The 13,670-nt window shown below is 54.9% G+C and overlaps 1 protein-coding gene across 2 annotated transcripts in view; it reads left to right on the top strand.

Moving 5' to 3' along the window:
• LRRK1 (leucine rich repeat kinase 1) overlaps positions 1-13,015 on the top strand; it is a 128,653-nt gene extending 115,638 nt beyond the window's left edge. The window contains exons 27-34 of one of the 2 annotated variants that reach the window (XM_058542310.1): positions 188-465; positions 2,116-2,310; positions 3,096-3,247; positions 4,352-4,469; positions 5,600-5,716; positions 8,419-9,269; positions 9,662-9,763; positions 11,558-13,015. In XM_058542310.1, the coding sequence (XP_058398293.1) occupies positions 188-465; positions 2,116-2,310; positions 3,096-3,247; positions 4,352-4,469; positions 5,600-5,716; positions 8,419-9,269; positions 9,662-9,763; positions 11,558-11,753 (2,009 nt within the window). In that variant the 3' untranslated portion in view covers positions 11,754-13,015. The remainder of the gene's footprint in view (positions 1-187; positions 466-2,115; positions 2,311-3,095; positions 3,248-4,351; positions 4,470-5,599; positions 5,717-8,418; positions 9,270-9,661; positions 9,764-11,557) is intronic. The other variant, XM_058542311.1, reaches the window with a different exon arrangement.
• Positions 13,016-13,670: the final 655 nt, after the last annotated feature.

Raw genomic sequence — 13,670 nt, 5'->3', positions numbered from 1 at the left:
TTAAGCTGTAACAACAAGCGTTTCTATCCTAAACAATATTTTACTTAAGAAGGTCATTCTCTGTCTCTTCTGGTATCCAACATGGAGAATGACGAGAATGTGTCAGTAGAATATAAAGTATTTGGGGAGAGAGAAGGTAAGAAGACAGTTGTTTTAATGATAGTTTGATATTTTTTTCTTTGCAAAGATTCTACCTTTATGCCCCTGGGACACATGCTCACCCAAAAAATAGCCTATCAGATTGCCTCCGGCCTGGCCTACCTGCACAAGAAGAACATCATCTTCTGTGACCTGAAGTCGGACAACATCCTGGTCTGGTCCCTCGACGTGAAGGAGCACATCAACATCAAGCTGTCCGACTACGGGATCTCACGGCAGTCGTTTCACGAGGGAGCCCTCGGCGTGGAGGGCACTCCCGGCTACCAGGCCCCTGAGATCAGGCCGCGCATAGTGTACGACGAGAAGGTACCCACCCAGCCCCACAGCACAGGAGCCCAGGCCTGTGTGAGGCCAGCCAGGCAGTCCTGCTAGCACCTACAGCTTCTGAGCTCCGCATCCCCCCATGCCCATGTCTCTCCCTCTCCCAGGGAGTTGCTCAACCAGGAGGCTCTGGCTTGAACCAGAAGGGCACAGGGGCCTATGTCCACCTAGTAAAGTCAAGGTTGACTTCTCCTTAGCTTCAGGAACAGTGCCTTAGCCTCAGAATTCTCAAACCTCGATTCAGAGACATAGTGAACGCTGTGCACAGTGGACAAAGAGTCCAAGACAGAAATGGGTCTGGATTTGGGTCCCAGCTCTGCCACTTAGATGTGCAAAATGGGAACAGAGGACCAGCCTCATAGGGGCTCATGAGGAGCAGACAGAATCGGGATGGTAAAAGCTCCTGGCCTGCAGGTACTGACCACAAGGCATCAGCCAAATCCAATGGCAGAGACCACATCACCAAAGCCAGGAGAAGAGAGTGAATTCTAGCAGGACAAGCCTGGCCTCCCCAGGCAGCCACATGGCCAGCCTTGGCTGAGATAATGGCTAAATGTTTACCTTCCTCCCCGGTGGCTGTTTGGTAGATACAGGCAAACAGACAACTTGAAACTATCTTACAATGCTCGCGTTGCATCCAGTACCGGCCCTGGTTAATTAATCACCCAGCATTGAAACTCCCTTGGTCTATAATTTCTCATTATTTGGTGATTGGCAGATGGGTCGTTGACTAATTGCTTCAGGAATGACCTAAGCATGTTTGGGTTAACTCAGCACCTGTGGCTGTTAACCAAGGTAGAAAAGGCAAAGCAGAGTGACAAAAATAAGACCTTCTTTGTAGCAGGTGACACAGACAAGGCTCCTCAAAACTAACATTATAACAGGAGGCTTCACATTGAAAATTCTGTCTATCTCAGCCATTCTCATGCTAAAACGTTATTTCTAGACCCTTACGGAGGCCTCTGTACCTTTCTCCTTGCTGGGCTTTTTATGACATTGAAATTAGAGGAGTCAACGTGTTGTGATCTAGGAGACATTCCCCTCCTTATGATCTGCATACCCTGCTCTTCCAGTAACAAGCTCATTAGGCTGAGTATCCTGCCTTGTCTTGATATTTAAGAATAAGCACCGTGGTGTCCTTGGAGCCCTTAACCAGTGCCTGACAGTTAGCAAGTTCTCAGTGTGTGTGGGTGGGTGGGTGGATGGATGGATGGATGGATGGATGGATGGATGGATGAATGGATGGAAGGAAGGAAGGATGAGTGGGTAAATGGACAGAAGGACAGGCAATCATATGGATGGATGGATAGGTGGACAGGAGGATGGATAGATAAACGTGCAGAAGGATGGGCGATCAGGTAGATGGAAAGGAGGAAGGGAGAGAAGGAAAGAAGGGAGGAGTGGAAGATGGATGGATAAAGGGGCAGAATGATGATGGTCAGATGGTTGGTCAGATGTTTGGACTGGTGAAGAAACACAGATGGGTTGGTGGATGATTGATGATTGTCTCCCTTTAGGCAGGGCCCATGTGTTCCTAGTCTAATTGTGTCTCCCTGCTCCCTCCACCTCAGGGTCAGCTTGAGAAAGCTGCTAGGCTCAGGCAGGGGACCTGACTTGGCTTGCCTCTCTGCCCAGGTAGACATGTTCTCCTATGGCATGGTGCTCTATGAGTTGCTGTCAGGACAGCGGCCTGCGCTGGGCCACCACCAGCTTCAGATTGCCAAGAAGCTGTCCAAGGGCATCCGCCCAATTCTGGGGCCGCCGGAGGAAGTGCAGTTCCATCGCCTCCAGGCACTCATGATGGAGTGCTGGGACACGAAGCCCGAGAAGGTACCTGGGGCACAGAGCCTGGGGGCCTGGCACCTTCTGCCGCTGTGGTGGAGGCTGTAGGTCTCCAGAGTGCACATGTGTGGCTGCCTGCCTACCCTTCCCTAAGGGTCTGGAAAACTGGGGCAACGCTTCCCTGCTCACCTCTCTATAAAGAGATATTTACTGCTCCTAAAACATCCAGTTCATTTTCTTTATGTGTGTCACTCAGGAAAAATGAACTTTCTTTTCCTCCTTAACTTTTGTGTTACGTCGTCATGCAAACAAAGCATACCAACCCCCTTTAGAGCAATTCAGTCCCCATGCAAGAGCAGAGAGAATGTGAGGATCTCTTTGTAAAGTAACGGGGAGAAGGTTTGCTCATGAGAAGCAGGGGTCATGCTACCATTTTAAAACTAGTTGTTTTTGGAAAAGGCCATTGGTTTCAAGGTTAAAACTGATTTATCAAATTGAAAGGTGCTAGTTTAAATTACTGGGAGTAAACGAGGTCTGAGGAAAATTCTTTACAAGATTCTGTGTCCCCTGGCAGGGGAGTTGGAATATCAGAGTTTCGGCTAACCTGACCCCCAACTTTGAGTTGTCATGGACAACAATGACCGTCTGCAGATGCGTGGAAGCGTTTGTTCCTGGCGTCTAAATTTGTTTCAGCCCCTGTTTTCATTGGATCCTGAATGAGCAGATTCCTCTCCTTCCTCCTGGCTCAAGACCATTGGTTTCGTGGGCAGAATGGGCATCAATCTGGTTGTAAGTGACCCTTGCTCATGGCCCTGGTATCCTCTCTTCCTCAGCGACCACTGGCCCTGTCGGTGGTGAGCCAGATGAAGGACCCAACCTTCGCAACCTTCATGTACCAGCTGCCCTGCGGGAAGCAGACCGCCTTCTTCTCGTCTCAGGGCCAGGAGTACACGGTGGTGTTCTGGGATGGGAAAGAAGAGTCCAGGTAATGTCCTGAGGCTTGCCACGCCCTGCTGGTATCAGAGTGGGGGGTGACCGTGGAATTGGGCAGCAGTCAGGGATGACCACAGTGAGAGATGTTTAGTGGACGGTGAGTTGAGAGCCTGATGGAGTCCACTCAAAAGAGAGCACTGAGTCTGCACAGACGGACATGCACGCGTGGGTTTGTGGTTAAGAGAAGCAAAGAAAAGGTGCTGTCTGTGGGGGATGTGAGGGGTGGGGGTCAAGGGAGGGTTTTGGTTTAAGATGGGAGCTATTCACAGCTTGATGGTAGAGTGGTCAATGATGGTGGGGGTCAGAGAGAGGACAGTTAGTGGAGTAGAGTTGCTGAGTAGTGAGAGAGCCAGGGGACCCAGGGCAAGCAGGAGGGCTGCCCCGAAATAAGAATCTGTGGGCCTTCCCTTCTTCCCTTCCCTTCTTTTTCTCAGTGAAGTGCCAGGAAGGATGAGAACGTGGGGAGAGGTTTTGGATGCTCAAGGAGAAAAGAGAAGGTGTGACGTGGGCATTGAGGCAGGAGTCTAGGGCAACTGCAAGACAGCACTGAGGCCCACTTGAGGTTGGAGTGAACGGCCATTCTCATAAACGACAGCTTGCTAGTTCTCAGAGCACTCGTGTTGGGGGGCCCATTTTGAGGCCCCCAGTCTACACTGAATTGACTCATCTTGTCTTTAGTCTTGACTTGGTCTACTCTGCTATGGAGGGGCTCCATGAGACTGGGGTGGGGCGGATATGGCCAGTGGGAGGGCAGGGAGTAGTTTTGGTGGAGGTGCAGCCTCCTGGTGTCCCTTCTCCACGCTGCAGGCAACTTTTCGAGCCCTCAAAGGTCACAGAAAAAGGAATCTTTCTTCCCATTGGGAATGGCCTTTCTCTGCCTGAACGTTCAAGCATTACCAGGCAGGCAGAACCCGACTCTGCCTCATGCCATGAACAGTCCTTGAGTCCCTCAGAACAAGACAAAATTTGACCCTGGGCTTGAGGGGGTGGATGAGACCCACAGGTGCAGTCCTCCTCCAAGGCCAGGCAGGCCGGGCCAGGAGGGAGGCGGCCCCTGGCCACCGTGAGCTGACTGAACAATTGTCGCCGATTGTAGGAACTACACTGTGGTGAACACAGAGAAGGGCCTTCTGGAAGTGCAGCGGATGAACTGTGCGGGAATGAAGCTGAGCTGCCAGATTAAGGTCCAGAGCTCTCTGTGGACGGCCACCGAGGTAACCACTCACTGTGCAGGGCCCTCATGGAGGCGGTCAACACTGGGGTACAGCCCCTAGGGGGTCAGATTTAGCAAATGATAATACAGGACGCCCAAGTACATTTGAATTTCAGAGAACCCCAGCTCACACCTATGAGCCCCCCAGAGCAGTGCCAGCAGCATCTCTCCAGGGGCAACTCAGCCTGCCTTGTCCCTGGCTGGTCTCTGGGATTCGGCCGTGATAAGTATCAAGTGCAGAATCCCAGCAGGAGGAACACCCCAGTAGGTTGGTAAAGAGACTGGGTTTCTTATGACACTGCCAGGTCTACACAGCAAATCCACTCAGCTCTGAGGCCCTTTGCCTTCACATCAAGGAAGTCAGCAGAAGGCACAGGAGCTGTCTTCTGAGAAATCCAGAGAGGAATGCTCAAAAACAAATGCTCTGAAACTACAGGAGGGCAGGAGGGGAGGTTGTCATAAATTGGTGCAACCTTTCCAGATGGCAGTTGGGAAGTATGGTTCAAAGAAGCATCAGAAATCTCAAAAAATATTCATACCACATAAGCTTCAGTAATTTCAGGTTTAAGAATTTGTTCTCAGGAAATAACCAAGACACAGACAGAGAGACAGATTTGTCTGCAAGAATGCTCATCCTGGTGTTAATTCAAAGTCATGAAACTTAGAAGCAGACTGAACATCTGACCACAGATTAGCCAAGTTGTGGTACATCCGAGGGACAGACGGGGAAGAGTGCTCCAGCTTCATTCCCTTGTGGACCAGGCAGGACGGGGCCTCTGCCTGCTGTGCGTCATCACGTGAAAAGGAAAGAGAGGAAACAGCACGGAGGCGTGGTCCCTCTTTTGTTGGGAATGCAGACACATACACAGATATCCACCAGACACTGCGACTGGGCCCCAAATCCCAGTAGTGGTTTTCTCTGGGTAATAGATTCTGGGCAATTTTATTTTTCTTCTTTAGACTGTTCTGTAGTTTTCAAAGTTTCTACAAAGAACAGACATATGAAAACAACCAGCCAGAAAGCTGGTTACTTTTTAAGGCGCTAAGGGATTCCCAAGCCCAAGCTCCTCCTGCAGGAAATGGCAGGCCCGTCCCAACCCGGGGCTCACGTTGGCTCGTCTGCTTCTGCAGGACCAGAAGATCTACATCTACAGCCTCAAGGGCATGTGTCCCTTAAACACTCCCCAGCGGGCTTTGGACACCCCGGCTATCGTCACCTGCTTCTTGGCAGTGCCTGTTATAAAAAAGGTGAGGTAAGAGGGAAGGTAGATGCAGAGGTGTCTGATGATCGCTCCATTCCCTTCCCTAGGGGTGGGTCTCCTCCCTCGCTGAGGTGGGCGGGCGGGAGGAGGGGTGGATAGGAGGAGAGGGCAGCAAAGCCACGCCCTCTTGGAGGACCACCAAGCCCAGGTCACAGTCAGCCTTAGAGACACAGGAGACCTGGGCCATCATTGGTGCCCTTTGAGTTTCTGAGAACTTACGTGACCGGTAAAACTACAGGCTAAATAGAAAGCTTGCATTCCACATGCAAATGTCGCAGCCCCAGATGCAGATGAAATGCTTTTCTGGTGCAAATGGTGCAAAGAAGCAGTTGCGCGTGTGCGCATGCGATTCCCCTTCTGATGGCAGTGGCTCCAGGAACCTAGGCCAGCACCTCCCCATGGCCACTCAGTCACCAGACCCTGGCAGGCTCTGCCTCCACACCTGTAGGGCAGCCAGCTCTCCTCCCCTCCGTCTCTGCCTCCTCTGGAGTGCTCGCCATCAGTCCCAGACCTCAGTCCCTCTTTGTCCAATATGGCCCCGAAGGCTTATCTCCTCAACTTTCCAGGCCCTGCCTTTCTCAGATGAATCCTGAGTGGTGCTCACCCTGGCCCCGGGCCCCAGGCAGCCCTGCCGCCCCTCGGAATCAGACCCAGGCTGGCCGCTGGCCCTTCACACCCATCCCCACTCAGCACTGCACTCTGAGGGGGCCCTTCCCTCCAGGAGCAACCCTGCCACACATACCTCTTCTAGGCTACGTCCTATTCAGCTCTCAAGGTCAACGGCCATGACCCCGGCTCTGAGAAGCTGCCCCCACCCTCGCCCAGCCCCTCAGTGGCCTTCCCCGGCTTCACTGGCCTCTGGACTCCGGGCCCTGCTGTTGGTGCAGCAGACGCGCTCCCCGCTCACAGCAAACAGGAGTCGTCATTGGTGTTGCTTGGTTAAAACGTGTTGGCTGTCCTCATCCAAACTGCAATTCCAGTTTTCCCATCTGCAAAACGGGGATAAGAAGAGATTGTGAGAAAGATCTCTGGGCACAACCTCCCCGAAGCTTTGGGGCGGTGCACTTGGGTAGATGTGAGCGTTATTACTGCTTCCTGACGGTCCCGAAATACATGCACTCTTCTCTCCACTCTTCTCCACTTTCATTTCTTTATATAAAAATGTGTGAAATCAACCTTAGAGTCATTTATGACTGTGGTCCCATGGGCGCGGCTGGGCAGCTCAGGACCCGGTCAGCACCAGAGCGCACTAGAACACGACACAAAGCGTTATTTAAGGCCACTGCTGGCCAGAGCCCCTGAGCCAGGGCACCACCGCCCGCATGACCAGAGGGAATAAAGCCGGCTCTGTGCGGAGCCGCCCTGCCAGGGTGCCTGCCCCTCCGAGGCTGCGCTGCCCCACGGCCGGGACGGCAGATCCCTGCACTCTTGCACGCACACGTGCGCACCCTGCCGGGATGTGGGGCTCACCACCGCCCCAGCTGGGGCCTGGAGCCGGGACTCCAGATAGAGACGTTGCTCCTGTTTGCTTTGGCTGCTTTCTTTCCTAAAATCCTGAAGACAGATTTCGATAAACGTTCTTAGGGCTTAGTGACCTTGCTGTGGAGCTGGAGGCTGGGATGCTTGTTACCCTCGCCGGCCCACCCTCCCGAGATCCTCCAGCTCCCAACCAGGGAGCTTGTTGCCGCTCACCCTCACTGGCACAAGTCCTGGGTCCCCACTCTGTCCTGGCTCTGGCTTTGTTCTCCTTAACCCTTCCTGCCTCACCCCAGCCCCACCCGGGTGTCTAGGCTGCGAGCTGAGCTCTGCTCCCAGCTCTACGCACATGCTCAGGTGTGGCTCAGCATGCAGCCCGGTCCCAGCAACTTTGGCCTCTGCTCGGTGACCTCTGGTGGCTGCGGAAGAGCTCATATTTCATTGTGGGGATGGAGGGCACCCCAAGGACCCCATCGATGTCAGCCGGACCATAGACATTTCAGAGTAGATACGATAAACTGGGGGTGTAGGCACAGCAGCCAAGAAGCGCCTCCACCAGAGGGTGGAGTTGGAAGCAAAATTTCTTCGAGAATTAGTTCAACAGGCACGTATTGTCTCTTCGAGCAGAACACCGGATGAGGACACACTGATGAGTGAGACTCAGCCCTTCCCTGAGCCAGGCCAGACCCACACCTGCTCTCACGGAGCGCCCACCTAGTGGGGACAGCAGGCAGGAAGCAGCGAATAGACCCACATGGTGCCCCCAACTGCTGTCACCTTAATAGAGTTCACGGGAGGGAGGGAACCATGCCTGCCTCTGAAGGACGCTCTGGTGACCTGAAGGAGAAGGCAGCTCACTACTGTTTGCATTGCAAGAAGCCAGCCTGCAGCAAACCCAGCCTGAGCAAAGTGGGGCCAGGTGGTCCAGCAGGTGCATGCCTCTCACTTGGTGCTGGTGCTGTGAGCCATGCTCTTCAAAGGCACGGTCCTCTCCTGCTCACAGCCGGGAGGATGGTATGGGTCTTCTAGGTCTGAGCTGCACCTCCTTTGGGAGCATGCCCAGAAGCTCCATCTCCTTGCTCCTCCAGTGTGCTGGTGGAAAGCACATGCCCACCTGGGGTTTGTGCAGAAGACGAGTCTTGTGCCCACTCTGTTTTTCTCCTGGAATACATGAGATGAAAGAGCATCACAGTCCCTGTCTTCTCCCGGCAGAATTCCTACCTGGTGCTGGCGGGCCTGGCTGACGGGCTTGTGGCAGTGTTTCCCGTGGTGCGGGGCGCCCCGGACGACAGCTGTTCCTACCTGTGCTCACACACAGCCAACAGGTCCAAGTTCAGCATCCCAGACGAAGATGCACGGCAGAACCCCTACCCCGTGAAGGCGATGGAGGTGGTCAACAGCGGGTCTGAGGTCTGGTACAGCAACGGGCCAGGCCTGCTGATCATCAACTGTGCGGCCCTGGAGATCAGCAGGCGGCTGGAACCCTACTCGGCCCCTTCAGTGGTCACGTCGGTTGTGTGCAGCTCTGAGTGCAGCGGGGAGGAGGTGGTCTGGTGCCTGGACGACAGGGCCAACTCCTTGGTGATGTACCATTCAGCCACCTACCAGCTGTGTGCCCGGTACTTCTGCGGGGACCCCAGTCCCCTCAGAGACATGTTTCCTGTGCGCCTGTTGGGCCCAGAGTCTTCAGACAGCCACGTGGCCAGCCCAAAGGAGCCGGAGGGGGACGTCATCGCGGATGTGAGCATCATGTACAGCGAGGAGCTGGGCACACAGATCCTGACCCACCAGGACTCGCTGACCGACTACTGCTCCATGTCCTCCTACTCCTCGTCCCCATCCCACCGGATCCCCACGTCCTCCGCAAGCCTGCCCTGCTCCCCGGCAAGCTCCTCCAGTGTGCCTTTCTCCACCGACTGCGAGGACTCTGACCGGCTGCGCGAGCCCACCGTGGGCTCCGACAGGTCAGAGTATGACCTGACCCCTGTGGATGGGGAGGCGTTCAGCCAGCACCTGCAGGCCATGAAGGTCCTTGCCGTGAAAGATGTCATCTGGGTCCCTAGGTAGGTTTCCCGGCAGGGGGTGCAATGCTGTGCTGCTCTTGCCTGGAGGGCAGAGGGAGGGGAGCTTTCAGTGCTGTTGAGATCCATCAGGAGCTGTTCCCTCTACTCTGGGATCCGGAGGGGTCTCTTTAGCAAATCTAAGAAGGGCTGCACTAAAGCTCATCTTCCCGCCCAAGAGCTTAGGGCACCACAAAGGAGAGCCGAGGTCAACGGGGATCAAGTTTCCTACTGGGAAAGGGCCTCTCCGCCAGGCTCCGGTGCCCTCTCCGTAACTCAATCCATTTGCAGAAACTGCACATTTGTTGCTGAGCCTTTCTGCAAGCTGGCTCCATTTCCCTGGGAGAGCACAGCCCTGGACAAAACGCTTCCCCTTCTTGGTTTTGGTTTCTTAGGCGCGGTGGAGATGTTATCGTCATTGGCCTGGAGAAGGATGCGGGCGCCCAGCGGGGACGAGTCATCGCCGTCTTAAAAGCCCGAGAGCTGACTCCGCGTGGGTAAGATGGAGGGCAACTCCTTTAGGACCCACGGTGTGGCTGGCAGGGAATCTAGGTCCCGCTGCCACAACCCTGCACAATGGCTTCCCGCCCTTCTGTCCTCCACAAATAAACGTCACATCCACCAACGTGGCCATAAGGCAGAGAAGAAGCAAGGTGGGGTCCTCCAGGCAGCTCCTAGGGGTTCAGCAAATACCAGCTGAACCAGACGTCAGCCACTGGTTATGACTGCCTGTTTCTGGGGTATCCAGTACACCTGTGGACCAGGTGCCCTGCCTGGAGTATGTCTCCAGGGCCAGACTTCAGGTGTAATTGAAATGAGCCAGGTGATTCACTGTCCTTCCTGAGGTGCCCCATCTGTCCAGACGGCGCTGAGTGGGGCCACACAGCCTAGCACCTCCACCCCTCACCATGCCCAAGCCTGGCTCAGCTGTGGCTCCATACCCATCTGCGGGGGGCTCCTATCAGGAGGGAGGCCAGACTCCACTGTGAGGGTCATTCTGGGCAGAGTGGCCTTTCTGGACATGGTCTGCATGGCTGTGGAGATGGGAGGCTGGCGCTGACCGGTATTCGCAGAACCCTCTGGCAGCTTGCAATGTCTATACCCCTCACTTTGTCTACCCTGCCTCATTCGGTAAATCTCCCTTATGGAGAAATCCCACTCAGCCTGTTTTCCCCAGAGCAGGGCAATGACAGAGGAAACATCTATAGCAGTTCCCCTCCCTTGCCCGAGTCACGGAGGCCAGTGACCCTTGCCCTGCCAGTGATTCTAGAAACAAGATCTGGGTTTGCTGCTGAGCCCTGGCTGAGTTTGTGGGTGGCAGCCTTGGGCTAAAGTAGTTCCCAGATCAAAGGTTGGGCTTCTGGGGAGCAGACGGGTCTATAGAGCCCAGGCCTGTCTACCTCAGAGTGTCTACCATTAGTGTCCCCAAATTTTTCCCTGGTGTTGTTTTTCCTATTCAGCCCCCACAGGCAGGTTTACCAAGAGCCAGGCACACTCGCTGTAGGGAGAAAGCAGCCCAGGTGGCCAGAAAGGAGGGTCGTAGCCTGAGCCCGCCAGCTTTTTGAGATGTGTCTCAAATGTTGACTCCCTTGGCAAATAGCTACCAAGTGCCTGCAATGTGCAAGGCCCTGCAAGGCCCCGAGGGAGCCGGAGGCCCTGGACATCGTGGTTTACATGCTGGCCTCGGTGCCAGGCCCTAGGGGAGGAGGTGCAGGCAGTAAGTGTGCAGAGGTAGGCTGCACAGCCCGGTGGAGGCCCAGAGAGAAACTCGTGGTGCGTGCAAAGATCATGCAAAACAACCCACAGCCTCAAAAAACAAGTGCATATAGTTAGGACTTGTTGGCGCAGGTTTTCTGCCTGATATATTACCCTGTATTTCCTAAGCATGTGGAAACTTAGAATGGGGGCAGAATCGCGCCTGAGCTGATGGCCAGGGGATTAAACTAAAGCTTACCATCCATCAGGGGCCACTGACCAGCAGGAAGTAGAGTCGATGGTATTTTCTGGACACTTGGGGGTCTGAGTCCAGTTACAGAGGCTACCTGCTCAGATTGCATCAGTAGCCTTCCAAGGAGTCAGTCACTTACAGACAATCCCTGTGAATCCCTTGACCCTTCAGACCTTAGAAAGCCTCTGCCCATAGGCTGGACCACCAGGGAGACGCAGGGCATCAGAGCAGGTCACTGGTGCCAGGCTGGGCTGTGCAATGCCCCACTTAGCCAGGATCCCGAGAAGGTGCAGGACAAGAGTCCCAGCCCCAACCAAATGGAGACCCCTGTGGGTTTTCTCAGACCCTCCCACCTCTGCAGGGCGCTTGTGGATGCGGCGGTGGTGGCAAAGGACACAGTTGTGTGCGGCTTTGAGAACGAAAACATGGAGTGGTGCCTGGCTGTCTGGAGGGGCTGGGGCACCAGGGAGTTTGATGTTTTCTACCAGTCCTACGAGGAGCTGGGCCGGCTGGAGGCCTGCACGCGGAAGAGAAGGTAATTCCTGTGGAATGACGGTCGCACGGAGCTGACCCACCCAGGGCCAGTGGCCTGACCCCTCCGCCTGCAGCCCTCTGAGGACCCAGAAGACAGACCTGGTTCTCCTGTCAACCACTTGCTGCTAAGAAATGCTGAGAAGTGACCACCCTGGTGGTGGTTTGGGGGTTCTCTGGTTCTCCAGGGCGGTTACTGGGAGACCCCATTCCCCTACTGCTGGGTTTACACCCCAAGGGAAGACAGTGGGGTCTGGTCGGGAGACACTCCCCCTACCTCCTCCATCCACTTCCAGGAGTAGGGGAGGGGGACCCATTCTGGGGCGGGTCACACAAAGGTGGGGGCTGGGCCTTCCCAGCATAATGGGCCTGCCCATTCTCCTCCCCAGGTCTGGGATGGAATTACACTAGAGGCTCTCAGTTGGGGAGCAGCTCGGGGCAGGGTGAGAGGAGGTCCGTGACCCCTGCCCCTTCCCGCAGTGGCCCCCAGGCTCTCAGCACATTTCACAGGCTCCTGAGTCCCCAGGGCCCAGGGCCCCACTTGGGCAAGCTGAGATCAGATGTCTCCTCGGGAAAGTCTCTGTGTGAGAGAGAAACCCTCAGAAGGACCCTCAGTGAGGAGCACTGCCCAATCCGGGGAATGAATGGGCTCCTTTAAGTCATGCAGCTGAGAGCCAAGAGCCAGCGCAGGGCCAGAGCACCAACCCGGCCTTCACATTCTTCTCCTGCCGACAAAAGGAAGGAGAGGCTCAGTCAGCAGGACTCGAGAAAGGGCCTTGTGTTTATAGCTTTGTAAAATAAACTTGGACGCAGCTGGCGCACAAGCCCTGTTTGTTTGCACATAACAATCTTGTTTATCACTTTAACAAATTAAGTAATAGCTCAGCGGTCGGGCCTCTGGTTGTGAAATCACATCGTATGGGGCTTATACCAAATTATGTATATCTGCGAAACATTTACTACACACATGTAGAGCAGAGTATAAAAAGCGAAATCCTTAAGGAGGGGTTTACAGGTACCACAGCAAGAATTTTTATATGTTATGCACACACACGCATGTACACACACGCACAAGGATCCACGTCGTTACCAAGAGTGACCGTTTGAGGCTGCTTAACCCAGAACAGGAATCTGAGTATGAGCTCAGACTCCAGTTCAAGTTGTTGACCTTTTTCTAAAATTAAATTATAAAAATCAAACTTAAGATTTGCTGGGGTCTGCGGGCAAATGTGATTCCTTTTATCTGAAAATAAACAGAGTCTCTCAAGAATGAAGTCATGGCCTCCGTCTGTAAAGTGCCTGTAATAACAGCACAGGCCCGATCCCACACAGGCCTATCCGTGCCCCACACAGGCCTATCCCTGCCCGGGGCGGGTGGGCAGCCCCGCCTTGGCCCATGGCTGCTCCCATGCAGGCTGCCCCCTAGCACTTTCCGTGGGCAGAGACGGCCGCTTGGTCAGTCTCCTCACTTCCTTTTACTAGCCGGGGCACCGAGTCCCAGGGAGGGCAGAGGGTCTGTGCTTCCTGCCCACTGCACCACCAGTCTCCCCCCGGTCCCCTCGGCAGGGCTCTGCCTCTCTTCTCATCCCAGCACCCCGCAGCTGCCCAGTTAACCCCCAAATGCAAACCGGGTCCTGTCCCCGCCCTGCCCAACCTGCGCTGTCGACCGCCTGTGGCCAGGCTGCTGTGCCGCAGCTCAGGGCCGCCGCGATCCGGCCCCAGACCGCCTTTCTGCCCTCAGCCCCCCGCCCCCCCCCCCCCCCCCCCCCCCCCCCCCCCGTCCCTGAGCAAAGCCCAGCCCCAGGCCCAAGCTGCTGGAAGCAGAGGCCGGTTCAGCCCGTGGCTTCCCAGAGCGAGCTTGGGGAACGTCTTCACGAAAGTTAGAAACCAGAAAGTTAGAAACCAGAAATGAATGGTTAATGAAC

Source organism: Diceros bicornis, chromosome 5 (assembly GCF_020826845.1).
Source record: "Diceros bicornis minor isolate mBicDic1 chromosome 5, mDicBic1.mat.cur, whole genome shotgun sequence".
Taxonomy (NCBI): Eukaryota; Metazoa; Chordata; class Mammalia; order Perissodactyla; family Rhinocerotidae; genus Diceros; species Diceros bicornis.
The sequence above is the reverse complement of the archived record's forward strand: the minus strand, read 5'-3'. Positions and strand labels throughout refer to the sequence as shown.